Below are 19327 nucleotides of genomic sequence, written 5' to 3'. Positions count from 1 at the left end.
CGTCTAAGAGAAGTAGGACTCCGTGCACGACGACCTTATGTTGGAGCTATCCTCAGGGATCATCACCGTCAGCGGCGTTTGATATGGGCTCAAGGGCACCAGATATGGAGAAGAGTAGACTAGCAAAGTGTGCTCTTCAATGATGAGAGTCGCTTTCAGCTTTATCACGCTGATGGCCGTCAACGTGTGTGGAGACGTCTTGGGGAACGTCTTGCAGACTCCTGCGTCTTCGAAACGAATCGATGGGGTGGGGGAAGTGTAATGGTGTGGGGAGGCTTCACATTTCATCACCGGACCGCCCTACACATTTGCAGGGGTTGCGTTAATGCTGTAGCCTACCGTGATGATGTCTTGCAACCAATTGTTTCGAGCGCACCCACAACTTTAGCACTTCCAACAGGATAACGCACGTCCGCATACCGCCCGTTTTAGTATGGACTGCCTGGCTGCTAACAACATCAATGTCTTGGACTGGCCAGCCATGTCTCCGGACACGGCACCGAGAGAACGCCATCTGTATCTGAGACCACAGATGCACAACATTGCTGCTTTAGAAGCTGCTCTTGTCCAAGAATGGAACAATATCCCCAGGCCTTCTTTCAAACATTGGTCAATTCCATGCGACGTCACTGCACAGCGTGCGTAAGAGCCCGTGGAGGACACACGCGCTACTGACAACTGTGTCGTACTTTTGGTTTTGACCCCTCTGACTTTGTACCGTTGATTACAGATTAAACATCCATAAGTGTACAAATGTGTTGTTATTGATGTGTTCCTATTTGAATATTGTTCACAATAAGAAGCAAAATAAATAAGATATGTTTACAGGATCATTTTGTTATACGAAAAACTAAGTGATGCGTTTTCCATGGCGCTCAATGTCCACGGTGCAAAATGCGTATGTCAGCAGTTCTAAATACGTATTTTACTTTTAAAATTTGCAATTTCCATTGCTCCACAATACCAATGTCACAGTGTTAATATACAGAATACAGTTTTCAATAATACACAATACAGTATAATAGTTATTTTGCACATTACACTTCTTCATTGGTATTGTGGAGCAATGGAAGTTGCAAATTGTAAAACTAAAATACATATTTCGGACGGACAGGGGCGACCGCAATATGCGTTCACTTGAACATGTTAGCGTATAAAAACCTTATTTTTTCGTACAATCAGGGGCCATAAAACATGTGCGATTATCGAAAGGGGCAGAAATCTTTGGGATATAAACATACATTTTAAGTTTCACCGAAATCGGATGAAAATTGTGACCTTGGTATTACATACTTTTAGACTAAATTTCACGAAATTCAAACTCAATCGTCATTAGGGTTAACAGTGATATATTTGCACGGTTTCTAAAATTGGGTACAGATTGTGACCTCTAGAGGGACCATAAGGTAAAAACGCGATTTTTCGTACAATCAGGGACAATAATCCAGGAAGTGACAGTCCGATATGCACGAATATCGACAAGAACCGAGATATTTTTGGGTTATAAACATATATTTTAAGTTTCATTCAAATCAAATACAAAAAAATGTGACTTCTGGAGTGTCCACAAGCAATAACTCGTGATTTTTCGTACAATCAGGGGCCATAATTCATGAATTTACGCCCCGATACATGCTAATATCGAAAGGAACCGAGATCTACGATAGATAAACCAATATTTGAAGTTTCGTCAAAATCGGATAAAAATTGTGACCTGTAGACTGTTCGCAACTACATTGTGAACGGAGAGGCTATATTGGCCTTTTAAGTTTCACCAAAATCGGATGAAAATTGTGACCTTGGTATTACATACTTTTAGACTGACCTCTAGAGGGACCATAAGGTAAAAACGCGATTTTTCGTACAATCAGGGACAATAATCCAGGAAGTGACAGTCCGATATGCGCGAATATCGACAAGAACCGAGATATTTTTGGGTTATAAACATATATTTTAAGTTTCATTCAAATCAAATACAAAAAAAATGTGACTTCTGGAGTGTCCACAAGCAATAACTCGTGATTTTTCGTACAATCAGGGGCCATAATTCATGAATTTACACCCCGATACATGCTCATATCGAAAGGAACCGAGATCTGCGAGAGATAAACCAATATTTGAAGTTTCGTCAAAATCGGATAAAAATTGTGACCTGTAGACTGTTCCCAACTAAATTGTGAACGGAGAGGCTATATTGACCTTGTGTTACGTTCCTCCTTTAAACTAGATTTTTCAGACAGTAATAAATAAAAGTAGATACCCTTTTGATGAAGGTGTTGATTTCTCCGCAGGACTATTACTAGCTGTTGTCTTATTTACAACCTGAAAAAAAATCACTTCTACTTCTTTATTTACAATCGGGATCATATTCCCGAACACTGATTGCCGCTATTCCATATTCATTTAAATTTTCTGCGCTTTAACCGTTCAGACTTAGTCTCGCTTTCCATGTATGCTTTTTCGACGGCGAAAATGTGGGTCTTATGCAAATGTTATGTGACTGTTTACATGTAAGTGTTTCTACGAGCGCGAAATGCGCATAGAAACACAAGCTGCTCGATGAACAACTGTTTCGCATGCGTATCACTGTTCAGCCGGATGTTTCTTACAAGATATGGACAGAGAACGAGCTAAAACAAATGTGATTTTTCTGTACAATCAGGGTTAATAGTCCATGAAGTTACGGTCCGATATGTACGAATATCGACAGGAAGCGCGAATATCGGGTTATAAGCATACATGTCAAGTTTTATCAAAATCGGATAAAAGTTATTGCGACTTCTAGAGGCTCCACAACTTTGATTACATACTTTTACACTATTTGCGTACAAGGAGCAGCCATTTTGTCAAGCAGTTTCGGTCCGATTTTCACGAAATTCGAACTCAATCGTTATTATGGTGTAACGCTAATTATTAATATATTCGATCGGTGATTTAAATCGGATACAAATTGTGAATTTTCCTACAATCCAGGGGGCTGTTTCACGAAATTTTAACTAAGATAGAATCCAAATTTTAGCAATTTGATTGGATAATATTAGGTTGATTTTAGTGCTTAGCCAATCAAAATTGAAGTATCTACTAAATTTTGGATTTTATCTTTAGTTAAGATTTTGAGAAACAGGACCCTGGAAGTTGGATAATACATACATTTCAAGTTTCATCAAAATCGGATAATAATTGTGACCTCTAAATATCCACAAGTGATATTTCGTACAATTAGTGCCCATAATCCATGAAGTTATGAGATCTTTAGGTGATAAACCTATACTTCAATTAAAGATACATTATGGGAGATTAGATAAAGAGAAACTAGATAATGTAAAGGCAATTTGCTGAAAATTTCAGTCAAATCGATCCACCCTGAACCGAGAATTAAGCAATTGAATTTTGGACCTAGCCTCGATCACCATTTCTAAAGTAGGTAGGATAAAAACATAGTCTCGATTATCCATTTTTTATACACCCACATTTCCATGTGGACGTATATTGTCTTCGCCCCTGTCTGTCAGTCTGGACCTCCGTCCACAATTGTTTGTGAACAGTCTACAGGTCACAATTTTTATCCAATTTCAATGAAACTTGAAATATAGGTTTATCACCCTAAGATCTCGGTTCCTTTCGATATTGGCATCTATCAGACTGTAACTTCATGGATTATGGCCCCTGATTGTACGAAAAATCACGTTTTTAGCTTGTGAACACTGTTGAGGTCACAATTTTTATCCGATTTGGTTTAAACTTGAAATGTATGCTTATAACCCATAGATCTCGCTTCCTTTCAATATTTGTGCATATCGGAACGTAATTTCCTGAATTATGGCCTCTGATTGTTCGAAAAATCACGTTTTTAGCTTGTGAACCCTATAGAGGTCATAATTTTTATCCGATTTAAAGCTGCAATTTCATATTTTTAAGTTATATTTTTAAAATTTATTAAAATAAAGCCTTAAAATAGATGGTATCCATAAACCGTCCTACCTTGTTAAAGAATAATCCTATTAATCCTATAAGTCACTTTTGCCAGCTGAGAAATTGGCAAAAATATCATTTTCAACTTCAAATTCCAACGTTTGAAGGTAGCTAATGCATGGAGGCAATAGGAAAACAAGGGAGGTAATTGTGTTATTATTTCCTCTGTCAATGATTTTTAAGGGTGTGAAATAATGCCCATGGTCGTATAATAGTGAGTTGATAACCTATTGGGCAAAAGACATAAAAATAATTATGTTTTGACTTTCTTAGAAAATATGAAATTCTCGCTTTAAAAAAACGTATTATTATATCACCGTTACACCTAAGGACGGCTGAGTTTGAATTTCGTGAAAATCGGCCCAAAACTGACAGACAAAATGTCCACCCCTCATTCTCAAATAGCGTAAAAATATGGTATATCAAGGTTGTGGACCCTATAGAGGTCACAATTTTTATCTGATTTTGTTGAAACTTGAAATGTAAGTTTAAAACCCAAAGATCTCGGTTCCTTTCGATATTTGCGCATATCGAATTGTAATTTCCTGAATTATGGCCTTTGATTGTAGGAAAAATCACTTTCGTTTTAGCTTGTTCTCTATCCATCTCTCGAAAATGTGGGCGTATCCTGCCTGGCAGCCGCTTGTTGATTTAATCAGCAGCAGCAGACCGGGTTCTAATCCCGTAAATATCGCAGGCTAGCGATGCCATAGAAAGTTGATTATGGTTTTGATAAGTTAATTAATGTCTAATTAATAATTTAGATAACATTTCAGGCCTAAAGTAAGACCTGCAATTGGCATATTTAGCTCTTGCATAATGTATGGATAAAAATTGTGACCTGTAGAATGTCTACAAACAAAGCAAGGTCCCTGAATGGAAAGCGAGTCTAAGGGGTTGGGTTGTCGAGTGGTCTAACACCTGCACTTTAGGGTGGCCTGTCCGTGTTTTACTTCTATTTCTAAGGACCCCTACACACAAGCGAATTATTGAAATAAAATTGTATATATGCTGGCCCCCAAAAATTGTATTGCTCTAAGCACCGTTTTCCTTACCATTGGCAATTCTGGTATTAGGTTTATAGGCAATTTCAAGTCAGCTTCTTCTAATTTCTTGTCAGCTAGTGCTAATTTCCTTTCAGTTTCTTCTAATTTCTTTTGCAATAGTTCCCTTTCCCGTTTTTCTGTGTCTTGTGAAGATACAACCTTTCATAAAGAGAGATACATTTTATGAAAAAATATATCAAAATGCCAGACCGACAAACTGAAAACCTAAACTACTGCCCTTCGGGTTAATCGGCAACTCATAAAAGGCAACCGATCTACTTAACTCTGAAATGTATATCTTTGCATTTCGCGACAAATTGTTTCATTAAGGATTAGAATAATATGAGATAATCTGAGAAAGTGAACTGTTTTGGGGTCTCCTTAAATGTTTTATTTATTGCTGCCCTGAAAGGCTCCACAGTGGGGACCGAGGAGGTGGGTGGGTTAATTGATATTAACGAAAATCCCCCCCCCACCACCCAACAGAGATTTCGCATATAACCTCTTTCTAACGTGGGAAATGAAAACATCTAAAATCTGATTAAGAGTAGCAACCCATTGTCGGTAATGAAAACACTTAAAACAAACTAAAATCTGATTTAGAGTAACAAGTGACTTGTTGTTACTAACAACCCATTAAGTAATAATCAGAAATCATAAGAATTTGTCTGGCTTCTAGTTTTACCCCATGCAAACTTTAGTATACAAACCATTTAATATCTTGAATTCAGTTGTTCAAGTTATCAGAAATCTTTGAAAATCAGACCTTACACACTTTGTTTTGAATTTAAAGTCACTTTAATCTCTAGATTGTGGACGACAGACGGACGTATATAGGGGGCGAATCCAGGAATTTTTGCAGGAGGGGGTCTGCCAGGCTCCTGTTAAGAAATTTGACAGTTTACAATGCATGATGCCGTCAAAGTTACGTCTCTGGGTAATCCAACACCCCGTTTGACATCCATTTTTATCATGAATTAATAGGATCACATTGTGATTCAATTTCATTGATGCAAAGCATTAATTGTGATATCACACATGTCTATATCATTATTTCGTGCTTTGAATGTCAATCCCAACCCATCATCTGATGGTAAAGTATAAAAGAACACGACCGTTAGACTTTTCTCATAAAGTGTTGTTTTACAATCTTTTTTATATATAGCTGAGGAGGGTGGGGTTTGGACCCACCCCCCTCTGGGTCCGCCCCTGATATAATAAATACCAACGTACCGCAGTATACATTTCTTGCAGCTTTTCTTCTCTTGCTTTTAATGCTTCTTTCGCCAGTTCCTTTAGAAATCAAACAGGAAGATAAATAATTCAGTTGAAAGATTTACATCTAGACTTTATATTCTCCGATAATCGGCTGTTAGAAGTGTGACGTACAGTTAAATATAACCTACCTCTTCTACCTTTGATTTTCGTTTTTGTACTTCCCTAAAAAATACAAATCCAGAAAATGGGATCATTTTCCCAAAATAAGTTGAAATAATCAAGCTCCATTTCAGTTACCTCCATTTTTACCCGAATACAATGTAGAATATTTCACATATGTATGAGAAAACATAAGATAGGTTGCCGGGCAACAAAACATATGACCACGGCAGCTAATTCGTCCGGGCAGTCAACAATGGTTGTCGCATATTTTGTATGTAATGAGGGGAATTTTCAAGACACTTTCAAACAGATCAGATCATAATTTTCATCCTTTGAGGGTTCACAAGATGCTACAAACTGAAACAAGGGCCTATACAAAATATTGAAATTCGAAAGCCTCTTTCATTTTACTGATTTAAATAATACACACAAATTTTATACAGATCGGATTATGACTTTTGTCGCTCGAATGTTCCAATGTTCAACAAATTAAAACAAGGATCAATAACTCTAGAGGCAATTAACGGAAATTGCTGAAATTCAACTCAAATGATACAGATAAAATTCATACAGATCGAATGATAATTTCCGTCGTTAGAGCATTCACCAAGTGAAACAAAGTGGAACAAGGGCTATAACTCTAGACGTAATTAACGGAAATTGGTGAAATTCAATAGGTATTTTCGTTGCACTTACTCAAATAATGCATATAATTCTAGACGTAATTAACGGGAATTGCTGAAATTCAGTAGGTTCCTTCGTTACACTAATCTAAATAATGTGTATCAATTTCATACAGGCTGGGTGATAAATTTTGTAGTTAGCCGAACCTTCACCAGGTTCAACAACGTGAAACAAGAGCCATAACGGTAATTGCTGAAATAGAATAGGCTTCCTTGTTTCGCTAATCTAAATAATGCATATAAATTTCATACAAATCAGATGATAACTTTTGTCGTAAGAGAGTTCACATGGTTCGACAAAGTGATAAAAGGGTCATAACTCTAGACGGAAATTGCTGAAATTCAACTAATCTAAAGGATGCACATAAATTTCATACAGATCGGATCGGATGATAATGTATGTGTTAGGGTGTTCACATGGTGCAATAAAGTGAAACGAGGTTAATATACCTCCAGAAGAAATTAACGGAAATTATTGCAATTAAATAGACTTCATCTACGTAATATAAACAACATATCAATTTCAAAACAATCAAATGATAAATGTAGTCTATAGAGTGTTCACAAGAATGTGAGGACGACGACCGACGGACGGACGGGCGGAGGCGATGGCAATATACGACCACATTTAGTATTTAAACGGATTAAATTAATCAAAAGTGTCTAACAGAAAACAATTACGTTTCTATAATGATTCTCTTGTCGTTTTCAAGCACAAGTTACAGTTAGAGAATCATTTGTAGCTCTAAATAGAAATACAGTAACTGTTTTCCACAGAGCTATTGTGTATCATTTATTGACGAGCGGTTGCCACATTTTGTAAGATGGATAGAGAAAAAGCTAAAGAAAAACGTGATTTTTTCGTACAATTTTTACGAAACTCAAACTCAACCATTATAAAGGTTTAACGATGATATATTTAAACGATTTTCATAATCGGATAAAAATTGTGACCATAACCGAGATAATACACCATTTGCCTACTGGGAGCGGCCATTTTGTCGGACAGTTTCGGTCAGATTTTCACAAAATTCAAACTAAAACGTTATGGTGAAAATGTGGGCTTATAAAATACTTACTTTTCTTGTTTAAATGTTTTTTGATTAGGTCGTATAGACTCATCTTCATTTTCAGGTTCTTCATCAATATCGCATCGACTGAAAGAATGCGACCATAAAAACAACTAAGAGAGAAAAAACTATTTCTAACCATGGCGAGGCACAAGTACTTTCTAGTATAATTAAAAATTAACGCGCCCGATGTGACATTATGAGAGAAACTGTTAATTCACTTAAATAAACAAACAATCAGTACTGTCAGTGCCGGATTAACCATTAGGCAAATAAGGCACGTGCCAATATAGGGCCAGCCAAAAATCCAAGCCATAAAAAATTATGTTAATGTCAAACTTCTTCAACTACGCGCTTGTCCTTAAAGTAGCTAAGTCTCTAACTCAATATCATCCAAAATCTTCAACATTGAAAACACGATTTATTTGTCAAATTGAATCAACATTCATGTTGTGATCTTACCGGGAAAAGATGGGCTTTTGATATCCAATATTTAAGACAAAATAAACATTTTACCATTGGTACACGAATCGTGTACCATAATGCGCTCCAGCCCCAGTTGTATCAAGAGACTCGAGGGACGAGGCTAGACACATTGCACCAAATCAAACGGCTTATGTAGACTGGAATAACCAGACGCAAGAAATTTGCACTCGCTTGAGACTGCTGGCTTATTTCGCCGAACATAACTGATTTGAAATTGGAGTAAAAACGGAAACCATTGAATGTAAATCAGTTTATATACATTCATATTACAGTATTATATGCGTTGCGACCCACTTTTGTCAATTTCTGGGTCCCAAATGTTAGCGATTTAGCTCCTTTAAGTCTTTTCATACTCTGTGTTGAACGACAACTGGTTGAGCCAGCTTGACTGAACGTTTTGTCCTTTACACAAGTGACGTTTTGTATGAATTTGGTATTTTCAAGCTACACGTGCTTTTATAAGGCCAGTAGAGCCCTAATCTGGCACTGAATACTGCTATACAGACATACTATGACAATCATTGATCGAACTACTTTTCATCGTCTATTCATAAACAACCATTTGTTATCAGAGTATTGACAGTAGTAATAATAACATGACCAGTCTTTATTATCCGGGTTGTTGCAGAAGAGCAGGGCATTAAACACATTAGCGTACACGTAAAAGAAGCCTTGATAGTTGGAATTTGATATTTATAAGAGTAGGGTGTAGCGCTATTGTCTAGGCCACATGTCCCTAAAAGCATCCTGTAAGGCAGAAGCCTGTCATCAATAGTCCAGTTGGGGCAGAACAGTAGGACGTTAATCCCCATTTCATTTCATAAGAGATACATTAAGTTTAATAGCCAATCCTTACTTGTGTGAGGCATCAGCGTTCATATAACAATACCATTTATCTGGTAACTGTCTGTTAATACCATCTGGTAAACGTCGCCATTTTAAACAATTATCACACTGGGCCCATAACCAATCTGGCAGAGCCCTGTAAATAAATATAAGATAGCCATAAAAAGCGCGAAATTACACCGACAAGGCGTCCTTGTCTCAATAAAAAAGATACCCATCGACCAGCCTCCTGTTCAGAAGGAAAACTTGCTCTTTCATGAAATTCCTTGAGTGTTCAGGGTGCTGAATATTGCGTGGGTTCTCGGTTCTCGCTCTCACGTCCCCATTGATTCACACCATTAACAAACGTGGTTTGGGTGGGTGGGTGGCCGAATGGCCACGTGTGTGTGTCATTAAGTCAAGTGGCGTGGTTTCAATTTTCCGTTTTCTCCGGGCCCGCCCCCCTCCCCCACTGCTAAAGACCCCTTCGCGCTAGCGAATTACCGAAACAAAATTGTACTAAATGAACTGGTTCGTGTCGAATAGACGTTAAACACACACACACACACACTCTCTCTCTCTCGGCTGTGAGTTTGTGGTATGATATAATATCAGCAGTAAGGAAAAATGAGCGAGATACCTAGTCATAATATTAATTCCTACCCCTGACTGGCCGAAGTAGATTGATTCATCTTCTCATTCCAATAATCGTTGGTTTTAGTAGCCAGTGCTGTTATAAATGTACTGAAAATACGTAGTATTAATCAACCAAACATATATAAAAAATTTGAACGATAACATAAAAATTGCCTACAAATTGACATCTAATACAAAAGTTTGAAGGCCCATGTCAATAACTTTGTAAACTGACAAGGGGGATCACGTAGCTAAGTGGGTAAGACGCTGGCTCGCTAGCCTGGAGGTCGGGTGTTTGATCCCTGCTTTGGCCGAGAAAGTCAGTGATGCAGGACGGAGGGCCTGACAAGGACAGCTGTCTAGTCGTTCGGATGGGACGAAAAATCAAGGTCTCGTGTACACATTGGCGTGCACGTAAAAGATCCCTTGGCAGTTGGAATTCGATATAAGAGTAGGCCGTAGTGCAGCTGCCCGCCATAGGAGCAGAACAGTAGGACGTTACACTCCATTTCATTTCATGTAAACTGACAAACATATTTGTAATACGACGGCCAGAATTACACCAAGGACATAATTACCTAATCCAATAAGAATTGGGTTGGCGTTGCCATGGGGACTAATATGGGACCTTAAAATAATCGTAACAGACAACAATTTCCCGTGACTACCACCGGCGTTGCAGGAATTTTTGCAGGAGGGAATTTGCAAGATTCCTGAGACGATGTATCTTTTGTGAAGGTGAGGTAGCGGGGGAAAAGGCAAACGTTAAAAATTATAATACAGATATATAGGTTACTTGTAGCGTTCATTTTGCTCAAAATCTTGTTTATTGTGGATTGGTTGAAGAAAGTTGACTTCTACAACTCCGACAACGCCTACACCAAGGTCATTGGCTTGTTTCTGGTAACCAACTTTTTTGAAGGCTTTGATCAGTCGATTTTTATGGTACATCATAATACCATAATCTTCATAACCACCTTCTGAGCAGTTAAACCCGTAGGTTATTTTAATCGGTTTGTCCTATTATTGGTTAAAGATACATTATGTAAGATTTAGATAAAGAGTTGGCCGTTCTTGTTATAATAGTTCAAAAGTAGATAATGAAAAGTGAATAATATGTTGAAATTTCAGACAAATGACTTCATTACTTCATGTTTGAAGTAACATCAAATAGACTACATGAAGTAGTCTGAAAAATTACACTTGTATAGTTGAATTTTACTACATATGCTTACATTCGTATTTCGTGTAGCATATAGCAGATCATGACTCATGCTGGCATTACACAATGGGTTATTCCTAATTGTTTTCAAATTTGAGTGAAGTCTGTGTCACTACAGACCCGGGACTGTACAGCACAGTGGACGCTTACGGCTAGCCTCCGGATCCATTCACTTTTTTTTAATTGTCTGTATGTTTGTGTTTTCCTGAGTATGATGCCCTGTCCGTGTATTTGATTTTGTGTAAATTTTGTGTGGTGCAGTCCCCCTGCACTTACTATTTGAGTCAAGGAGTCAAAAACAAGCAAGAATCTTCAAGAGTAACATTCCAATCTATAGTACCAAGAATCTCACTATTATCAATATTCAGGAAACCTTTGAAAGTCACATTTTGGTATATTCCATTTAGTCGCATACTCCTCGCAGTGTTTCGTTTGATTAGACCTAATCCCACTTAACGCGGCTGTAATGGAAACAAATGTCTGTTTCAAATTATGACTGGTCAATAGTCCGATTAACCACCAATTATAGCTAACTGCGTAACACAATCATTCAGGTTTAAGCAGAGCGTCAAATAGGACCAAATATGTTTACATAAAGTTATGTTATGTTAGCCTTCGGTGGTTGGAGGGGCAAAGCTGGGGCAAAGTCCAAGGTTAAGGGGGCAAAGGCACGAGCTTCAACTAGGGGTAAAGTGTCAAACCGCGACAAAGCCAAATCACGACCGCCAAATGGGAGACCTTCCACAGAAAATTTGAAAAATAGACTGCGGGAAATGCTGTCTGACAGTATTAAGTCGGGCACCGATCGTCGTGATAAATAGATCTGACCAGATACCGTCCATCGCCTGATCACTAGTTTATCCGACCAGAGAACAAAATGTCAAACGAACGGACTTGTGAAACTCAACGAAGTCCCCTTGTGAGCGCCTCCCCAAGAAAATTTTAAATGTAGACTGTCGGAAATGCTGTCGGACAGTATTCAGGCACCGATTGTAGAGATAAATAGAGCTGATCAGATGCAGTCTGTCGTCTGATCACTAGTCTATCCGACCCCAGTGTCAAATCAACGGACTTGCGAACCTCAATGAAGCCCCCGAAAATTTTGAAAACTTGACTGTCGGAAATGCAGTCTGGCAGTATTTCAGGCATTAATCGTCGAAATGCAGCATTTCAGACACTGCATGGTCATCGAGATAAATAGAGCTGACCAGATACTGTTCGTCCCCAAATCACCAGCTTATCCGAATAGAGAGGGTGGTGTCAAACGAACGGTGTCAGTGTATCAAGTGAATGCATATTCTTGCAGCGTTGACCTATACCCAAAAACTTTGAAGATCGTAAAAAGCACTTTCCAAATGATTCACGTGTTATTGTTCATAGTAGGTTTACAGCAGAATGGGTTTGGTAAGAAATCACTCAGACTCTACAACATGCAAGTCTATGACTGAGTGGGGATGTGGGATTTAATCACTGTAGAAGGTATTGATTACCGAAACGTATCACAAATACTTTTTTTTTAGGAGGGGCAAACAGAGGGCAGACCCCCCTGGCGCCGCCACTGCTCGCGAAATATTACGCCCAATTAACCAGTGCATAGCAGAATATTGTAGAGCAACTAATTGCGAGACAAACGATGCTATCAGACGGCTACAATGCAAACAATACTTTTGGGAGACGAACAATACTTTCACCGTTTTTAATACCGGTACCTTAAATCACTGTCTAAAGTTTCAGGGAAGACCCCAGATTACACGAAGGGCTGTACTTGGGATAGATTTGATTAAACGAGAAGAATAGACACGCTCCCTCAAAAGCTCAAGTATCGGAAGTCAATCCAACAATGGCCAGAGAGGGATTTCTCGGGACATTGCTTCAGGAATATGATTTAGTAGTTTCCTGATGATATTCAGGCAAAAATATAGACATTGAAACCGACAGCTGCATCCGGACCCTGGAAACACTGTCTTTAAAATTGGTGCGGTGTTGTCGAGTTCATCAGGTCACCCATATCAAACGTCAAATTTGAGTAACATAGTTTTAACTCAATATTTTGAGCTGAAACTCCCAGAAATAATAAATAAGCTTTTTCATTTTGAAATTTGAATACATTAAACACACTCGTATCAACTGATACCCCTATGGAATCTAAAAAATATCCCAAATCTATGTTTCTTTCTTTCGCCAATAACAATAACCACAGAGTTTTAGTGTCATTTAAAAGGATACCAGCCATTGAGGATTATATGTGTCGTAAAGTGTCTGTGACAAACTTCTAGTCATCAATTTTGTTTTCACCTTATTTCCTCTTAAAAATATCTTCATCCGTGGTTTCAAAAACAAAATACTGCAATATTCCTGAAATAAAGTTATTGAGGACTGTATCTTCAATTGGCTTCGGTATGAACGCCGCTCACATAGAAGAATGTAAGGTTTATAAAACAAAATCTTAAATGGTATAGAAAGTTATGAAATGAGAACAACTTATCAGTTGCCAGACAACGAAACATGCCCACATCAGCTAAATCGCCGGAACAATCCACGACAGGGTAAATAAAATGCAAAAATAAAATCTAATCTAGACCCCTTTTAAGAGTCTACGGTGATCGGAAAGTTGAATTAAACGGGCTTCTTTGACTTACGCACATCCATACCCTTTGTCATGTCCAAGTTGAGATTGAAACAACGCTACTTGACTCAATCACAGACCTTATGTTCTAAAGCGTATGTGTTACCCCCCACCCCCTTTGTCATAAAAAACTAAGTACATCGATCAATATAAGTAATAAACACATTGTCAAATCTAAAACAATATTTTTACCTTTAATGATGTTTCATATTTAGATTTAGCTTCTTGTATCGGCCGGTACACTGAGGTCGTATCAATTTCTAATGTCTGTGGATTTAGTATATCTGTCGGATCACTTTCAAAATCAAGCTCCAACTGGCCTATATTATTACTGAAAATAGTGTACAACTAATTATCTTTCAGTGAACCGTACCAGTGGTGGGTGTGGCGCAGAAGGCTGATCCTTTTATGAATATCTGATACCGTCATTCATTATAGGAATTATCGAATGTGATGAGTCCATTTGGCATCAAATCATCTCCTGGACTGTGGATTTGCCAATGATGAGAATTGATTTTTTTCAACAAAATTGCGTTGTAATATCATCATATTCATCGTGTGAACAGAAAGGTTTTGAAACAAAAATATATTAGTTTTTTTTTCTTTTCTTTATTTAAAGACAGATCATCAACTCAAAAGAACATTTCACTGCATCAATATAATGATCATGTTCGACTACAGGCATATCACTCTGCACACATAGAATCATCTATACTTTACCCACAGGAATCTGACCGTCTATCCGTATATATATGCATACACCAAGTCGTACCAGACAATATATAATAAAAAAACAACAGGAATGCAATGCCTGTTGAAAACTCGATCTTGCCTGCTCTCGCTTCGGCTCGTTTTTTTTCAACAATTCGTAATGTCAGGCAACCAAACTTCTGTCAATTATCTCAGATATGTTTTTTCTTCAATCTAGTCGTTTTGATTTGCATAAATACTCCCACAAAACGATATCATCGCCACTTGTTTCCAATATTTACATCGTTTTCGCCCATTTTCATTTTGTCACGACCGCCATGCGCTGACGTCACACAAATAGACGCATTCGACAGACCTCGGTTTTTTTTGTTGCTGGGGTTGAGGGATTCTACAGATATTCGCCGAATATGTATAGACGTTTCACTGACGCATGAGACGACCCTACTCCTTATTATGTGTTAACCATTCGGCCATTTTAGTAGCTTTTCATGTAAGCAATTTTAAAATGGGAGCTAAAGAATAAAATTTGCCTAATTTTTTTAGTACCGTAGCTTTTCATGTAAGAAATTTTAAAATGGGAGCTATAGGATAAAATTTGCCTAATTTTTTTTGGTGATTTAAACAATGTTTTTTTTTTTAAAAATCAACTTCATAGGATTTTTTTTATATAGGCCTATATATAAAGTTTTTTTTCCTTTTTAAAATGCTGTTTGGTAAATCCAACAAACTACAAATGGTTCTGTTGAGGCCCTTCAAAATTGAATGGACGATTTATTTATTATAATTGTTTTGTTTTTTTCTTAAATAGTAGGCCTACTTAGCCTATGCAGAATTGAGATTTTTACATTAGTTTTAATTGTTTCTAAAATACGAAATGTTAAATCAGATGAACTAAAAATTATATTGATATCACATAATATTGTATTTATAAATATTTTTTCAATTACAAGACCTGTCACAGCTTGTGTTACTCTGCCAAAGCCCTATGAAGTTGATTTTAAAAAAAAAAAAACATTGTTTAAATCACAAAAATTAGGCAAATTTTATCCTATAGCTCCCATTTTAAAATTGCTTACATGAAAAGCTACAGTACGGTACTAAAAAAATTAGGCAAATTTTATTCTTTAGCTCCCATTTTAAAATTGCTTACATGAAAAGCTACTAAAATGGCCGAATGGTTAACACATAATAAGGAGTAGGGTCGTCTCATGCGTCAGTGAAACGTCTATACATATTTGGCGAATATCGATAGAATCCCTCAACCCCAGCAACAAAAAAACGAGGTCTGTCGAATGCGTCTATTTGTGTGACGTCAGCGCATGGCGATCGTGACAAAATGAAAATGGGCGAAAACGATGTAAATATTGGAAACAAGTGGCGATGATATCGTTTTGTGGGAGTATTTATGCAAATCAAAACGACTAGATTGAAGAAAAAACATATCTGAGTGAATTGACAGAAGTTTGGTTGCCTAACATTACGAATTGTTGAAAAAAAAACGAGCCGAAGCGAGAGCAGGTAAGATCGAGTTTTCAACAGGCATTGCATTCCTGTTCTTTTTTATTATATATTGTCTGGTACGACATGGTGTATGCATATATATACGAATAGAAGGTCAGATTCCTGTGCTTTAACAATAGATTTCTTCCTTGAATGGCTGCAATATTGAAAAAATAGTGAACTATTTTGTTATGTTGTTCTAGTCCGTTATACGCCTTCCATACACGCAAAGATTACATTAATATTTTTGATTCCATTGAATATGAAAATGGAAGCAGAATAAATACTTACACTACAAGATTGTAAAGTATAAGTCTCGTTCCTGTTTTATGTTCTGCTAATAATTCAAATTCTTTTAACAGACGCTCTTCTGAATTGAATAGCGAATATTTTGTAATCTCTCGAAGATTACTGACAGTTTCTGTTGAATTGGACCTCTTCTGTTCAAAGGTGTTAAGTTGATATTATAGCCAAACAATATTACATAACCAAACAAAGTCTCCATTTAAGATACACAATGATACATGATATAAGAGCTAAATCTGCCTATTGCACGTCTTGTTTCTGGATTCAAATGTTACATATTGGTATTTGATAATTAATTATCACGGAAAAGTCATAATCAACTTTCTGGGCCAACAAATGGACCCGATTTTAAGTATATTAGAACACAGCAACTTTAATTATTTTAAAATCATCTTCTACCTGTCGTATTGAAATGAGGTTTAACGTCCTACTGTTCTGTTCCGATAAAGACCATTTAAACGATCTTTGCTAGATTATAAGAAAGAAATGTCAGAAGCCTTAACATGTAGAGGAAAACAACATACGCAAAATATTACAAATATATATCACAGAATTATATTTCAATACAGATTTTTGACTAATCCATCAAACAAATTCGACCGCAAACACCACTGCCATACCAGCCAAATCTTACTTGGGGAGAGCTAGACATGAATTTGGGCATTAAATCAAATGGAAGTTGTACGATCCATTGATATAGTTAGTATAGTGTTACACAAGGGCTAACTTGTGTAAAACATCACACCATTTTAACACGGGGTTGGCTTCACATAAGGAAACATTCGGAAGAAGAGTCAAAATTCCCAACCCCGTCTATAAATGACTGTATGTCAATTCCAATAGAACCGTGATGACAACACGTTATCCCCCATTTGCATTCTATATTCAATATATATGAGACTGTCCAGCACGTTTTAGAGTTTGCGTAAATATGAGGAAATAGCCGGTGTGAAGCTAAAACCATTTAAAAATTTGAAAGGATATTGTTTAGTATATTCCATGTTACCATAGGAATGACTACAGTTTCGGCTTTTATTTGATTCAAATAATTCTGTGACAACATTCCAACACTCATTTCTTTTAAATGCCGAGTAAAAACTAAAACATCCTTAGCAATCCTCATAGAGCCCGATTTAAAGCCATTTCCATAATGGCCAATCGGTTGGTGTTGTGATTTTCCTTCATAGACATGCTTTTCACAAAAGCCAAAACTGAAAGAAAAAAATATTTACAACAAGCCAACAGTGAGGCTGATCTCTCCCGCTAAAATGCCAAAATAAATAGATGACACATATTAACTAATCGCACATTTTTTTCAAAATATCGAGCAATCAAACTGATTATCAACTATACACTAGGTTTCATCACTCTCTATCAGATAGATAGATAGTTATCTTGTCCCAAAGCATCGACCAATGAAATTGCTTAGCTCTGCTTAGCTTTAGCTCGAAATGTTAATCATTGAACTCGGTCAAGACATACACCTAATGAACATCTACATCAAGTTTAAACATTCTACTTCAATTAAAAGCAGAGGTATTATGTCTTGGCCAATCGCTCTTTAGTCTAAGCAGAAAATTTTCACCATCGAACTTAGTCAAGGAAATGATAGGCCTATAATGAATCTATATTCAGAGTTTCATCGCACTCCACAAAGTATCGACCAATCAGATTGCTAAGCTCTGCTAACCTAAGGAGAATATGCTCACCGTCGAACCCCATCGAGACATTGACCTCATAAACACATACACAAAGTTTGAGCATTCTAGCTTAATTAGAAAGAGTTATTGTGTCCCAAAAAGTGTGACGGACGGACCGGCCGACAGATGGACAGACAGACGGACGAACCCATTTTAATAGTCCCCTGCTTTCTTTGATAATCATCATAATCCAATAAACAATAAGATTTTGAGAATCTGAAATATATTATAGATGTCTTATATCATAAATCGAGGTAAAATTAGCGTCATGATGTTATATTGGTAACCATCAGAAAAACAAAAATTCAATTCTTCTCACAAACCTTAGCATCTTTAGTAATTTATCAGGAGCTAAACCTGATCCATTATCAGTAATAGTTAAACAAGTTTTCTTTGATAGGCCTAACTCTTCTTTATCAATCCATAAACCTTTAGCATTGACATCGGGATCATACGCATTATCTGAATAATGGAGAACATATATAAGCAGCAAAAGAAACGTCAGGTTGGTATGTGTGAGAGACTTATTGATCTCGACCCAATTATCTCCCTCGTTTGACTCTTTGAAAAAGTGAGTTTGTAGTGTCGGAAAATAAACCAGGAAAAATTGTCTGTCGCATTTTTGTCAAGTTGTTTTTTGGTGTGCCTTTCCAAGTTGCGGTACCTATTTTAGTGGTCCAGTCTTCACTATTTGTGATAGAATTACTTATTTCAATACAAACTGTAATGATATGTGTTGACAATTGTGCGTTTGAACCTATTCGAACTTGCGTAAGGATTCTTAGACTGTATCAATTGTAACGTTAAACAGTAACTAATGCTGCACGTGCTGTTCACCGGGACCAGCCCTATAAAATGCACCCCCCATACATGGTTGAATCATTCACACTACAACGTCTACAGCAGGCCACGACTCGGGACAGCTCAGGGGAACACGAGACCAAACACAGCCGATGGATTATGCCAGACTTTTCTGAGAGTGTGGTTCCAGGTGCTAATGGCAGCCATCAATCGTCTGGTCCACTCCATGTACTGACGCTGCGCTGCTGTTATTTATACTCGCGGTGGACACACCAGACACGGGTGTATAGATTGTATACAGACTCTGAAACCTTCTCGTAATGTTTTACAAATTGTGATGAATTAATCACTAATGTGTCAACA

At 37.3% G+C, this 19327-nt stretch overlaps 1 protein-coding gene across 5 annotated transcripts in view; it reads right to left on the bottom strand.

The window, feature by feature from the left end:
* LOC130010705 (MORC family CW-type zinc finger protein 3-like) overlaps positions 1–19327 on the bottom strand; it is a 38774-nt gene that overhangs the window by 7954 nt on the left and 11493 nt on the right. Inside the window, exons 3-15 of one of the 5 annotated variants that reach the window (XM_056098612.1) lie at positions 18487–18625; positions 17448–17674; positions 16449–16599; positions 14139–14277; positions 13547–13675; positions 10895–11118; positions 10126–10206; positions 9494–9619; positions 8170–8238; positions 6425–6458; positions 6252–6311; positions 5028–5177; positions 2261–2322 (exon numbers count right to left, since the gene is read on the bottom strand). In XM_056098612.1, the coding sequence (XP_055954587.1) occupies positions 2261–2322; positions 5028–5177; positions 6252–6311; positions 6425–6458; positions 8170–8238; positions 9494–9619; positions 10126–10206; positions 10895–11118; positions 13547–13675; positions 14139–14277; positions 16449–16599; positions 17448–17674; positions 18487–18625 (1591 nt within the window). Of the gene's footprint in view, positions 1–2260; positions 2323–5027; positions 5178–6251; positions 6312–6424; positions 6459–8160; positions 8239–9493; positions 9620–10125; positions 10207–10894; positions 11119–13546; positions 13676–14138; positions 14278–16448; positions 16600–17447; positions 17675–18486; positions 18626–19327 lie in introns of all 5 variants that reach the window. The other 4 variants (XM_056098611.1, XM_056098615.1, XM_056098613.1 and 1 more) reach the window with 4 other exon arrangements.

The sequence above is a fragment of the Patella vulgata genome, chromosome 2, assembly GCF_932274485.2.
Source record: "Patella vulgata chromosome 2, xgPatVulg1.2, whole genome shotgun sequence".
Lineage (NCBI taxonomy): Eukaryota > Metazoa > Mollusca > Gastropoda > Patellidae > Patella > Patella vulgata.
The sequence above is the reverse complement of the archived record's forward strand: the minus strand, read 5'-3'. Positions and strand labels throughout refer to the sequence as shown.